Source organism: Danio rerio, chromosome 21 (genome assembly GCF_049306965.1).
Source record: "Danio rerio strain Tuebingen ecotype United States chromosome 21, GRCz12tu, whole genome shotgun sequence".
NCBI classification, from domain to species: domain Eukaryota; kingdom Metazoa; phylum Chordata; class Actinopteri; order Cypriniformes; family Danionidae; genus Danio; species Danio rerio.
This window is the reverse complement of record NC_133196.1, coordinates 45,002,501-45,017,500: the sequence shown is the minus strand read 5'-3', so window position 1 is coordinate 45,017,500 and position 15,000 is coordinate 45,002,501. Positions and strand designations below refer to the sequence as shown.

The 15,000-nt window shown below is 36.5% G+C and overlaps 1 protein-coding gene across 3 annotated transcripts in view; it reads left to right on the top strand.

Annotated features, from left to right (window-relative positions):
• Nucleotides 1-15,000, top strand: part of cpeb4b (cytoplasmic polyadenylation element binding protein 4b) — a 61,091-nt gene that overhangs the window by 20,577 nt on the left and 25,514 nt on the right. For 2 of the 3 annotated variants that reach the window (XM_009295677.5, NM_001351713.1), the window contains exon 3: nt 8,245-8,335. In XM_009295677.5, the coding sequence (XP_009293952.1) occupies nt 8,245-8,335 (91 nt within the window). Of the gene's footprint in view, nt 1-8,244; nt 8,360-15,000 lie in introns of all 3 variants that reach the window. The other variant, XR_012396448.1, reaches the window with a different exon arrangement.

The window sequence follows — 15,000 nt, the reverse complement described above, 5'->3', positions numbered from 1 at the left end:
ATGGGAGTGAAGAAAAAAAACCTTGAGAGAACCAGACTCAGTTCGGCACGACCATTTTAATTTCTCCGCTGGCCAAAAGTCTTGTGCAGAGCTTCAGTCACCCCGGTGGAGGCTGGAAGATGGCCTCAGCGAAGACTCGTCTGTCCCTGGAGCGTTGCTGGAATCAGACACATGTTCTCCACTCCCCATGACCATCAGAGCAGCAGCAGCTCAGGATATGGCCTAGTCCCGGATATGGAAACCTTGGGATCATCTCGTCGCTGGTCTTGGATCCAATCAGTGACTCCGCATAATCTGAGGACCTCGGGATGAGTATCCCCAGGTGAAAATAGAGAATAAAGAGAATAATTAGCGTAGCTGCTGTTCAAAGTGTATATAAGCAAGATGCAGAAGCCTGTGTGGAACAGCTAGGTGATGCATTGAGTGTATGCTTTACTAAACAGATAGGTCTTTAATCTAGTTTTGAACTGGGAGAGTGTGTCTGAGCCTCGGACGTTATCAGGAAGGCTATTCCAGAGTGTAGGAGCCATGAAAGAGAAGGCTCGACCTCCTTTACTCGACTTTGCTATTCTAGGTACTACCAGAAAATACTTTGGCTAATCTAAAAATGCTCCATGTCCACACTTTGTTTTCAATTCTTTCAGAAAAAATGGTCATCCACACTACAGTGTAAAAAATCTCATGTGCTATTTACTTTAAAAAAAAATATTGGTAACTCTGTTGCACGCAGTATTTTTATGTAGAGTCCAAAACTATATTTTTTTAAAGCAAAAAACACTTGAACGAATCAAGTGAAAATTGCTCAATTTTTTTAGTTTTGTCGGCTTAATCCCTTTATTAATCCGGGGTCACCACAGCAGAATGAACCGCCAACTTATCCAGCAAGTTTTTACGCAGCGGATGCCCTTCCAGCCGCAACCCATCTCTGGGAAACATCCACACACACATTCACACACACACTCATACTACTCATACATGAAAATATTATGTATAAATATAAAAATATAGTAATGAAGCCTGGGTAGGTTTTCTTATTTTAAGAAATAATATACCAAATATATTTATCTTAGTCCTCTGGCATATACTTTCACTTGTTTCAAGTCTATATCCTGTTAAATCATTTATTCATTACTTCTATTTAGTTGTTTTTCTTTTATGAGCTGGTTCTTCATCAAAGGCCTCTCAGTGAAGTGTACTGTGCAGTAATTCTGAAGATGGCCTATGGCCCGCTCTGGTGTTCTGAATCCGTGCACCTACCCTGTGCTGTGGCATAAGTGCCCTGCGTGAACACTCGGCCTCTCGAAGCTGAGGGGGATGAGTGCTGCTCTGAAGATCACAGCAGATGCCAGATCGTGACTGAGCACCGGCAGATTGTACTCATCACACCCTCCAGTTCAGGTGGAAGCTCTGTTATGTTGGAGATCTGGTACAACATGGAATATAAATAGCTAGCTGAATTGATATAAATAGCTATCTGAAACTGACTATGTCATATGCGTACCAATATGACAATTACTCTCATAACTGCGTGGGTGTGTTTTTTTCTTTGGCAGACTTGTGTTTAAAGCATTTCAAAGGTGGCAAATTTGGTGTTAATGCCAGTGACGGCAGTTTAAAAAACAACATTATTAGTCTAAATGAAGATTAACCTTGTAAATAGGCCAATTGAATGAGTTCATATGGCGGTTTTAAAGGCCTGGAACACATTGTATGCAATTGGTAATGCAAAGCTGGATTTCACACACAGTACTGGCAATGTGTATTCGCAAGAGTGTGTAATTCATTCCTACAGTAGCTACAAAGAAATTGTCCAGTAATGGACAGTAAAATAATTGACTTTACATGTTGTTTACATTGGTCTACATTTTCAATTCAGTTACTCTTTATTCCTGTAGCGCTTTTACAATGTAGATTGTGTCAAAGCAGCTTCACATAGAAGATTATAGTAAATCAAAACAGCCTCAGTCCAGTTTTCAGATTTTAAGTTCTGTTTAAAAAAAAAAAAGGATAAAAACCTAGAGAGAAAGCAGGCTTGGTTGGGTATGACCATTTCTCCTATGGCCAAACGTCTTGTGCAGAGCAGTCTAGGCGCCAAGGCTGGAGAACACTGGACGTTAGAGGTGTGAACCTATACTGGTCTCACGGTTACGATTATCATGCCATCAATTCAGTTCAATTCGATATTTCGGTGCAGCACAGTGCATTGACGATGCTTTCCATAGTCAGCTTTATATTTTTGGGGAGGCTATAAAAAGCTGTCTGTATAAACACACAGCACCACACTGTCTCTCATTCACACACATACACAAACGTAGACAGCACCAAACAAACAAACACACACACACACACACACACACACACACACACACACACACACACACACACACACACACACACACACTTAAGCCCTTGCCCTCGCGCTGAGCGTAGCAAAAAAAAAAAATGGAAAAAATAAACACTTTTCCGACGGTCCCTTACTGAGAGCTCCGCTCAGCACAAGCTCTCCCGGCTAAATCCGAAAATGCCAACTGACCTAGCCGGGGCTCAAACCACCAGCGACCTTCTTGCTGTGAGGTGACAGCACTACCTACTGCGCCACTGTGTCGCCTTATATATATGTATTATATATTATAACTATCAATTTAGTTAAAGTTGATACTGTGTCATAATAAATAAAATATTTAGTCAAAAATCACTGTTTTGTTTGTTGCATGTAGTTGACCATTTATGTGCCCTCGGCAAAAGGTATTTCAAACCGGCTACCACCGCAAGTATATTTCAAACCTGTGGGGAAGCACTAACAAAATATTACATTTCTTTTCTAAGGAAGGTTTGATCTTGAGGATTATTATAGTTATATTTTCTACTGCTCATTTTCAAACACAAAGTGATGTATTTATGCGTGTAATCTATCATAAAGGGTTACTTGACTACAAATATGAAAATTGTATGTTTTTTTACTCGCTCTCCTGTTGTTTTAAAGATGTAGATGAACATAGAAGAATACAAAAGATCTTCGTTTCCAGGAAAGAAAAAAGAAAGTCATTCAGAAACCTGTATGGGACTTAAGATGGGTGTGTTTGTATGTGTGTGACTTTGTTGATGTTTTGAACACCATTGACTTTCCTTTACATGATGTGAACAATTTTAGATATATATAACTTTTGATGATAATAAAAGAATGTTGTGCAGATTGAGGACCACACATGTGTGAGTTAATGTAGATATTAAAGAAATATCTGAAGTAGATACTTTTTAAGAAAGCTTGAAATCTTGTAACGTCTACTTCCATAGCAAGATAAACAAATACTATAGAAGTCAATGCTTACAGTTTTCTAACACTCATGAAAATGTCTTCTTTTTCAGAAGACAGAAACTCAAAGGTTTAGAACAAGTCAACAGCGAGTAAACAGAATCGTAATTTTGGGTGAACTATAACCGTTTAAGTGCTGTGTTACAGTCGCATTAACACAAGAGCTGCCTAAGTATGTACACTTGAACTCTTGTAATGCTTTTTAGGCTCGGTATTTGCGTCTGCGCTGACGTACTTGCATAGAATGTCTTTTTGACCTTCAAAAAAACAGGAAGACCGAGATTCTGTTATTGTTTGTTTTTGGTGGACAATAGAATGAAGAGTCTTGAACCTGAGGTATGTGTTGGATTCAAGTCAAAGTTTTGAGATGACGCTCCAGTTTAAACACTGATTGTGCTGAATCATCAGGTAAAGAGGAATGTTTTAATCCGTTTAAAGTATGAATGCTTTTTAACGTTTATCTAGCTTGTTTATTCATCTTTTTGTGGTCTTTATGTAATCCAATAGTAGTTGATCTGGTACAGAATGGTTAGTGTCGTCAAAGCTGTGAGTTTTGATCATTGGCATTGGACACAACGAGAGTCACTAATGGTAAATAAATACATGCCTGATTGAGCTATAGAAGTACAAACTGAGTGTTTTAAGGTTCTCACTGAGACATTCGTTGTTAAATTAAATCCATAACAACGTAATCTCTCTCTTTTTTGCTTTACAATGAGGATAGAGGTCGTAAAGCAGGTTTAACAGTAAACATGAGAAAACAAAAGCACAAACTGAGGTTAAATGAATATGTGATCATGTGATGTGTTGGTGTGTGATTATTATTGGTATTAAATACATGTCTCTAAATCGTGTTTATGTTAAGTTTGGAAGTTTATGTTATGTTTTGAAAGGAATTATGGAGAGTATTATGGAGGAAAAAATAAGTTATATAAAAATATTAAATAAATAAAGGAGACAAACATTACAAAGGAGAAAACTGATTGAATAAAAATAAATCAACGAGAATAACAAAAGAAGGGAAAAAAACTACACTAGGGATGCCACGGTTCTCAATATAATATTGAACCTTTCGGTTCCACATCCACGGTTCAATACGCGCTTGTGATTTGCGGTTTTCTCGGTTTTGTGTTTAAATAATTCATGTGCGTTTCATATCTCCCCGAATTGACTGTGTGTGCCTCTAAGTCCATGAGCTGAGATGAGGCAACTCCTCCCTGCGAGTAAATATCCAATCACTATGCTCTAAAGTTTAGGGGTGCTTAAACCATCATTCCACACTTTAACATGGCGAGCGGCGGTGAAGTGAGGCAACAGAACATGGAAGCGCCGGCGTCTTTCAAATCTGCGGTGTGAGGACATTTCGGTTTTGCCGGTAATTATAATACCAATAAAAGAAAAAAACAATGAACAAAAAATAACTGTGTGCAAGCATTGTTTTACACGTATAACCATGACTGCACGTCTGCAGCGCCGTCACCCAGCAATATCACTGTCTGAAGGCAGGATAGCAGAGTAGGTGATAAAGTCCTCCAAATAGCAACAATCCCTCGCTGAATCTTTCAAGCAAACATACCCAACTGGTATAGAGAGACACATAAAAAAAACAAAGGCTGTGTGGGTGTTTTTTGCTAAAGATTTGCAGCCGTTTTTGGTGATTATAGATACAGGCTTTTGTCATCTTATAAAAGCACTCGATCCGCGTTACAGACTTTTTTTAGCACCTAGATAATTAAGATGGTTTATTTATGTTTACTGAAGTACAAATATGTTTATTTGAAATGGCCAATTTTTCTTTATTATCTTCATATGTATGTTTATTATCAAAATGTAGGAATGCATGTGTTCCCCAGTTTGTACATGGGCTACCAGCAGCTGTGAGATTTCAGTGTTCATTTTTTTATTCAATACGCTAGGAACTAGTGTTCTTTTCTTGGCTTTTAAGTAAAACAAAAGGAGTATTGTAATAAATTGTTTTTATTTTTTCTCCTTAACCACTTACTGTTCCTATTGCCTATAGAATAATAATAAAACATGTGTCAAGCCATGAGGACCAAACCGAACCGAAAACAGTGTTAAAAAAACGATGTATGGATTGAACTGTGGGCTAACTGTATTGTTGCATCCCTAAACTACACAAGATCTTTGTTAGATGAATTACTCTCCTAGTTGATAGTATAAGAAGCATTTTAGTTGTGTGCTTGACTCTGTCTATATGTAAACATTTACACAATGTCGTTTTCAACTGAAACTTGAAAACTTCCTATGCGGTTTTGCCATTTTATTTAGATGATAAAGGCATTTTAGAGGATCTGATTTACAGTTGGGGGAAATAAGTATTCAACATGTGCTGTTTTCTTGTGCAAAATATTCTATAGAAGTTGTTGACATGGAATTGAATTTTTTTAATTGGTAAAAACCCATTAAATAGATAACACAACAAAAAAATATCTGAAAAAATTGTTACGTGTAATAATAAAATGACACAAGGAGAGCATGCTGAACTAATTAAATTTATTTAATACTTTATATAAAAGGGTTTTTCAGTGATGGCAGCTTAAATATGCCTCTTATGTGGAGAATGAAGTCATGCATTGCTCAGGTGTTTTTTTTTTCCCTTTTTCCCCACAGACTTCAACAGTGCAAAACTCTTGATGGTTCTGTGGTACTCTTTTATCAAATCTGAGCTTTATTTTGTATTTTCTATTGGATTTAAGTCAGGTGATTGGCTGGGCCATTCTACAGCTTGATTTTCTTTCTCTGAAAGCATCTGAGAGTTTTCTTGGCTATGTTTTGGATCATTAGCTGTTTCTCAATTCCAAGAACGCAGAGAATGGACTTGCGTTCTTGTGGAGACCGGTCTTGCCAGGTGTCCTCGGAAGAACGAACTCAGGAGACCGCGAGGGCAGAGAACGCGTCCTTTGAGAAATGGGATGCTGCGTTCTTCCTGATGGTCATGTGACCTTCACGCGTTTTAAATGGAAATTATTTAAACATTACAGCCTTCATACAACGATTTATTGTTTCCCCCCTCTTCAAAATAAATACTCTGCATAAAAACATTATAAATATACTCTGCACAATATAAATAAAAAAAAATTAATACGAATTTCATCAAACAAACACCCTTAATGTGTTTATTCCTTTATTAAGATGTTCATGTTAATGTTTACTTTCACCGTTTCATTTAGGGAAACTCCTGAGGTAAATAAGTAATATCTCTGAACTTTAATAATAAATCTAAATAAAATGCTGCGCTTCCCACCTCCAGTCGCAATGACTTCTGGGACTTCCAGAGCGAGCTCGCTGCTGAAGTCTGCATCGGTGCGTCCTCGATATCAAGAACACATCCGGGAAGTTTCACGCGTCCTCCGTACTTGCGGTCTTGAGTATTGGAACTGAACTTAGGCAGCTGATGATGATGTTGCACGAGAACACGAGGACGCAAGACCGCTGAAGAACGCATATTGAGAAACAGCCATTGTCTTGCTGAAATGTCCACCCTGGTTTCATCTTCATCGTTCTGGTAATGTAGATGTTGGACTGAGACAGCTGATACTCATTTACACTGATGAGGTGCAGTGGGTTGCTGAAGAACTAATGAGAGATTTCAGCTGCTGTCTGGGCTTTTTACTTTTTCCCTGTGTCAGTTTATTCTATCACTCATAACTTAATTTGTGAACTAATTAATATTGTCCTTGCATATATGGATTTCTGTGGTTGTTAGTGACAATTTCAAGTCAACAGCACGTTTGAAAATGTTTTCTGAGAAAAATGGTGACGTATTCCCTGCTGTTTATATATATTTTAAATTATACCCTTGTTTAAAATCCACTATTGTGAAAACAATGGCAATATTTGTGTGTGTGTGCTTAATTTTCAGCTGTTGTTAACTGTCATTGCGCCTTTGCCGTGTGCCCTGTAAATGCAGACAATCGGACACGAGTCACTTTTAAAAAATGATGCAAGCAGGTCATCTAAAAAATTTGATACAGTCACAAAATCGGAATTGACCATCAAGATCTGCAGTGTAAATGCAGCCTTAGCTCTGCGTTCTAGTCTGGTATTGCATATTGACTTGTCATTGGTGTCATTTGTCAACTGGTGTCATTGTCTTGATTTATTTATTGTTTAATTAATTAATTTATTTTAGCCCTTTAACTGGAAGATTTGATTTGTATGTGTGCCTAGTGTACAAGCGGTTTAAACGATTATTAAAACGTAAAAAAATAAAATTTTAAATAAAAAAAAAAAAAACTGCATTTTTCTACCAAACAATTCTTTTTCTGTTTTAATATATCACTGTTAGCTACTCTTTCAACAAATAACAATGTAAGAATGATGATCATAATGATGATAATAACAGGGAGGGAAAACCCTGTGTTTGAATTATATTTTGCTCAAAAACTGTTTAATAAAGTTTTAATAAAGGTTTTGACTCTCAAGTAACTACTTAGGGCAAAATACCAGATATATATCCTATACCATCATTCCTCCTAAAAATACTTAGATATGAATTTTTGCCCATATTGCCCAGCCCTAGGTTTTAGTACACTGCTGTTGTGTAAAAAAAACATAGTTTTTGTAGCTATTTTATAAAGGATTGTGCTTTCTCAGCCAATTTGCGTTCAACCTTTGTGCATATGAATCATGTCAATCATTAGACTTGCCACATTAGACATTAGGCACATGATCCAGAGGTCAAGCGTGTTGTGAACCAATCCGATTGTGTGTGTTTTGGTCTGGAGCCTCTGTTGAGCCTTTCATTTGTGACTTCATTCAACAGGATATAGTTCTTTGAGAGGAACAAAAGAACAAGAGCTTGAACTCTATTGTAGATGAAAGGAATACTCCCGCAGAGCCAAGGGATATGAGAATGCCATCATAGTTGTTTGTCTTGATACCCATCCTCCTTTTTCCTCCCCTCACAGGATCGTCCCCGCTCATTCGATGGCTTCAACATGCATTCTCTGGAGAACTCTCTGATTGACATCATGAGGGCTGAGCAAGACACTCTGAAAGGTAAGATAAGAGTCTCAAAGTACTGTATTGATGGCCAGAAACCTTTGTACTATGGGCACGTAGATTCCTGCATCTGCTCACATGGTTTGTTGAGTTGCTTTCTCTGTAATCAAATAAAAGCTGAAGCTGGCTTGTAATCCAGAAAGGGGTCATTCAAACCGAATCTGTTTTTTAGCTTTCTTTTTCACTTGTTATTGCATGTAAACATGCTAGATAGGCACATTCATTTGTTTTGATTGGGTTTTTAGAAGACTCTCATAATCTTGTGTTAACAGTAAGGGTGTCACGATTTTATTTATTGAAATTTATGCTCAATTTCGATTATCGAATCAAAAAATAGAATCGTCGATGCTGCCACGCCCCCATGTCACGTTAGCTTGGCTTACCAAGCGGTAAAAAAACATGCTTGTTGAAGTGCTTGTTAAACTGCAGACGCAGGAGACCCGTCGACAGAGCTTAAATCCTCTCCTCTTTCAATGAAGTCGCCGGTGTGGAAGTATTTTGGATTTCCAGTTAGTTATGTTGACAACGTTCGTGTTGTCTACCAAAAAAAAAACACAGTTTGCAAGCTCTTCTATCTACGTATTACGGTTGGGATGTTGCAAATCCGCTCGCGAAAAATACACACTCAGGCCCTGTTTACACTAATATGTCTTTGTTTTTAAATGGCATTTTAGAACGACAACGATCGACATCCACACTGGCGTGCAGCATTTCTGAGCAGCCCTCCTTCCTCACTACCGCTGAAAACGCACATCACGTGACCACACACACTTATTCACACACAGACGCAGACACATTGTCATGCGCTCGAGACAGCGGGTCCAGGCAGTCAGCTGGTCAGTAGACTGCTTCCATCTTTTACTTTCACACAAGTGTTGGCTGGTTCCTGTTGGTTGTGCACCTTTTTTTACCGACGCCATTATAACGACACCGATCACTGCCTATTCACGAGTCCCGCTGAAAAAAGTGATTGACAGGTGGTAATTATGTGTGTAACTTACCTTTATTCATTTACTGTATGATTTGTTTATGGGTAAAACAAAGACTATGCAAGTCAGGTAGTTTAAACGGTAGGCTACAAATAATTAATTCGTTATTAATTAATTAATTATTCATAATCGAAAATGTAATCGAATCATGACTTTAGAATCGAAAATGTAATCGAATCGAGGATTTGGAGGATCGTGACACCCTTAGTTAACAGTGTGTTAGCTGGCTTCTAATATGACATCAAAGCTATAATTAAAGCTATGAAAAATTGCTGCATGTTTTTTATTTTTTATTTAGCAGTTAATAAAACACATTTTAGACACATTATCATCTGCTTTTATTTCATCAACTAAAAATTGTTAGACTTCCATAGACTTTCTTATGTGTTTTACAAACTCTAAATGTGTTGTTTTACTAGTATTGGTGTGTATTTACATGTCTAAAACATAAAATAAGCATTGGGTGGTTAAAAACACTGCACAGTTGGGATAATTTGATACGTCTTTCTCCGGTTCAGCGCCAGCCAACACTCAGTTTTTATTTTTCACGTCATGCTTGTCAATATGGATAACAAGTAAACACCAGCACCAGAAAAATTATGTTCCTCACTTCAAAACAGAACAAAGTAGGATTCTGTGGTGATATACCCTGCTGTCGCTCCCTTCCTCCTCATTAAACCCTACAACATATTTGCGTTTTAGATGTTGGATCATTGCCGTGGTGCTCCCGTTATCACTTTTGCATCACTTTTGCATATTTGGCATATTTAGTGTGAAGTGCTCCCATGAGCTTGGAGGACTGCATCCATACATCTCTGCAATAACTCAAATCACTTTTTATTAAAGTCATCTGGAATGGCAAAGAAAGTGTTCTTGCAGGACTCCCAGAGTTCATCTAGATGATATGGATTCATCTTCAATGCCTCCTCCTCCATCTCATTCCATACATGCTCAATAATGTTCATGTCTGGTGACTGGGCTGGCCAATCCTGGAGCACATTGGCACTTCTTTGCTTTCAGGAGCTTTGATGTGGAGGCTGAAGTATGAGAAGGAGCGCTGTCCTGCTGAAGAATTTGCCCTTTTCTGTGGTTTGTAATGTAATTAGGAGCACAAATACCTCAGGCTGTTGATGTTGCCATGTTGTAGTTTATAGTTGTGTAATTAAACTATGCATTTATATCACACCTGGCAACTCATGACTGTGTTTCCCCACCCAATTTCTACATTTAATATGTTTTATTTTTTAAATGTAAAACACATTCTGTTTGAATGTCCTCTAACACCGTCGTATGTGTGTAGATTTTGATGAAGCTGATCGGTGTCCCATTTTCCTGAAAGTTGGTCTGGTGTTGCATCACTTTTATATCCCCTTTTTATAGCAGCTGACAAATGATCACCTGGAAGCCTCACCTTTGATAACAGTTATAAACGCATACAAGCGACTATTAATGAACCCGTGATGCATTTATTAAAGGAGCAGAATCTAAATCCAATCTGCTTTTATGATCACTGCTGCTGGCTACGGGCGCCTTTTATTTCCCAGTCGAGCAGAGCAGAATTATAAAAGCCATTACTTTTGTACTTTTGTGCTCTTCAGTGGCATTTTTTACACCTTGTATTTTCTTGCATCGTTTTGTAGATTTCTTTAACGTCACATGTGGTGTTAAAATTGTTTGGTGCGAGAGTGAGCAGCTGTAAAAAGCCGCCCATTAGCGCTGAATCATTGCACACCCACTCACACACACACACACACACACACACACACACACACACTCGTACATGCAAACAGAGCAAGACGAGAGATAAAGCTCTGTGTTGACCTACAAATAGCTGTGCCTGTGCAGCAGAGCTTAGCCAGAGCTCCTTCCACAGAAGCAACACTAGTTTTTACAGAACACATCAGCCTGAGTTGGGGAACGTGGGGAATTTGTTGACTTCATTATGCAAGCTCTTTCACTTGCAGTTTTGCACTACGTCACCGATTTTGATCCGCCCCAAAAATCATTTAACCCCGGAAGCTGAAATTAGAGGACAAAAGCTCAAAATTATCCAGTTTTCCCCACAATTAAAGCTGACAGGTGCTAACATTGTCTTAACTCATGCTCAACACACACAAATCTGTTAAAATCTCTAAAAAAGTACTCGAGGGCTTCTTGAACCTTTAAGCTGAATGGGAAAGGAGAGCCCGTTTACATGAGCGAGCCGAGATGTCGAATTAGTTTTAGAACAGTGGCAACAAAAAAAAGGCAACATCATTTTCATTATCATTAGTATAAGTATTAATACGATTATCATTATTAAGGTTGCAGTAATTGTTGTTGTTGTTGTTGTAGTAGTAGTAGTAGTTGTAGCAGTAGTCATCGTAGTAGTATCAATTGTAATTGTATTTTAAAGTAGTAGTTCCTGTAGTAGTTGATGTCGTTGGTATAGTGGTAGCAGAAGTAGTAAAGGTGTCGTTGTAGCAGTAGTAGTAGTAGTCGTTGTTGGTGTAGTAGTAGTAGTAGTCATTGTAGTAGTATCGATCGTAATTGTGATTATTGAAGTATTAGTTCCTGTAGTAGTTGATGTTGTTGGTATAGTGGTAGCAGAAGTAGTAAAAGTGTCGTTGTAGCAGTAGTAATCGTTGTTGGTGTAGTAGTACCAGTAGTAAGATGTCGTTGATGTAGATGTTGTAGTAGCAGTGATTGCGGTAGTAGTAGTAGTAGTAGTAGTAGATGTTGTATTAGTTGTAGCAGACGCTGTAGTATCAGTAGTGGTAGTCATTGTTGTGGTAGTATCAGCAGTAGTAGACATTATATTAGTAATAGTTGTGGTTGTGATTGTAGTAGCAGCAATAGTAGTTAATAATTATATAGTAATATAAGTAACTTTCTGCAGTAGTAGTAGTTAGGGTAGTACTTGTGATTTATTATCATTGTCATTTATTATTACTGTTGTCCTTTCTTTCTTTTTACTGTCATTATTTCTATTATACATTACTAAGCATAGTTGTTACTCCCTAACTCTGACTGGTTTCTTTTGTATCTGTTTTACTTATATCTGCGAGACTAGATTCATTTATTGGCTAACATTGTTCCTAATGTATGTAATCTGACCTTCCACCAAGTTACCTTTACATGGACACACACACACACACACACACACACATACACACACACACACACACACACCTAACAGTACCTGACTATATATATATATATATATATATATATATATATATATATATATATATATATATATATATATATATATATATATATATATATTTTTTTTTTTTTTTTTTTTTTTTTTTATTGTTGTTTTGTTATGTTTTTTTGTTGATGTTTTTTGTATTTGTATGATCCCAATTTATGTACCTTTTTGCATATTCTAATAAAAAAAAAAAAAAGGCAACACAACTAACCTTAAATCACACATAAATATAACCACCCTACCTTTTTTTTCAACCTGAGAACAACAACCGCAGTTGATACTGAAGAAAGGTCCACCAGACAGTTAGCTGTAACAGGTGCATTTACCCGCCAGAGCAAATATAAACGTGACGAAAACGTGACGAAAAGTGCGAAATGGCACACACTCACAGGCAGGTAACTTACTATATAGCTAATGAGATGTAGCAGGTAAACACTCTCTCAAAAACCAACATTTTAAAAAATATGCTGCAAACAGTCCTGTCTCAGAATCTGCCTAATTATAAAAAAAATGGCCTCTTCAGGCACCTGAGATGCTTTTAAAATCTACTCCTGACTTAAACGTGTTTTGTTTCTACGCCTTGTTTTTGTTTACATCTATTATCTATTTAGTGTTTATTAGTTTTACGATATATTTTTCATGTTTTAATTCTTAACGTCTTAATATTCTAAATAAAATAAAATGTGAAGCAGTGTACCTGAATAATTACACTATTATGTTGTAAAAATTTATATATTTATTTAATAGTGGTATGAGTTATAAAGTGGCAATAATATCATTTATCGCGTTTAATTTGGGTGTATTATAATGCAAATAAATATTAAATATTTCCAAACCAGCAATTGCATCAGACAGCAGAGACAAGGCAGCACATTTACTAACAGCTTGAGCTCGAACAAATCCCTTTTTTGGCAATAAAAAAACTGTTGGGATTTACTGCATACGCAGTGAAACATTAGTGTGGAAAAGGTTTGGATACATCGATTTTTTAAGGTGACCTGATTTTTAGCTTTAAAATGAATCATGCAACATAACTTACTAATGTTTGCCATATCAGTTTACTGGCATTATTAAGGACCCCATGTTGTTTTTCGCCCTGTTGTTTCTACATTTCTACACAAGCTTCTTGTTTGCCACCTAATTTGCGCTGTTTATGTGCTACGTTAGACATTATTAAAAGGAGCTTCTGCATCTGTGAGCTTTACAGTAATTTACACATTGTTAGTAGATCACTCACAAAGCTTTCTAATACCATATGTGCTTGTGTAGGCTTGCCCTTTCGCTCTAATTTGCCATTCATTAAATCTTGTTATTTAAAAAAAAAAAAAAAAAAAAGAAAAGTCTGTTTTTTTTTTTATCTGCTACCACTACTTTGTTATTAAATTGTGATCTTGTTGCATATGGTATGGTGAACAGTGGTGGAAAGTACCATTACGTGCCTAAAATGTAGTGCAAATAGAGTAAAAGTATCTGTTTGGAAAAGTCAACGTTTTAAAGCTGCCAAAAATTTCTGTAATACTGTTCATAAGGTATGTGTAAGATTTTTTTATTTACTTTTTATGTTTTTGTTTTTGAGGACAACAGTATCTGCAGTAAGGATGCTCCGATATGGATTTTTTTTGGCCGATATCGATAACCGATAACTCTTCAGACTTGGAGGCCGATGGCCGATATATAGTTGAAGTCAGAATTATTAGCCCCCCTGTTTATTTTTTTCCCCGTTTTCTGTTTAACAGAGAGCAGATTTTTTTTTTCAACACATTTCTAATCATAATAGTTTTAATAACCTATCTCTAATGGCATTTTTATTTTATATTTACCATGGTGACAGTAAATAATTTTTGACTAGATCTTTTTCAAGGCACTTCTATACAGCTTAAAGTGACATTTAAAGGCTTAACTAGCTTAACTAGGTTACAAAGCACCAAATATGTTTAACTCAACTATTGGATTAAATATATAACTCAACATTTTTTTAGAGTGTAGCTTAAATAAATTTTAAAGCGTAAAAACAACATTACGCATGCATATTAATAAAGCTGTTTTGTGTTAGCTAAATCAGTTGACAATATTAACTCAACATTAAACAAACATGTTTAACTCAACCATTGGTTAAATAAATAACTCAACATTTTTTAGAGTGTAGCTTATATAAACTTTATAATGCGAAAACAACATTAAGCAGGCATATTAATAAAGCTGTTTGGTGTCAGTTAAATCAGTTGACTGTTTACTTTTAACCCAACTGGTTGAGTTATTAAATAAATAACCAAAAAAAGGTAAAAATAGCCCAACAAAGCACCAAATATTTATCTCAACTGGTTGAGTTATTAATAAATTACCTAATAAAGGTAAAAATAGCCCAACAAAGCACCAAATATTTATCTTAACTGGTTGAGTTATTAATAAATTACCTAATAAAGGTAAAAATAGCCCAACAAAGCACCAAATATTTATCTCAACTGGTTGAGTTATTAATA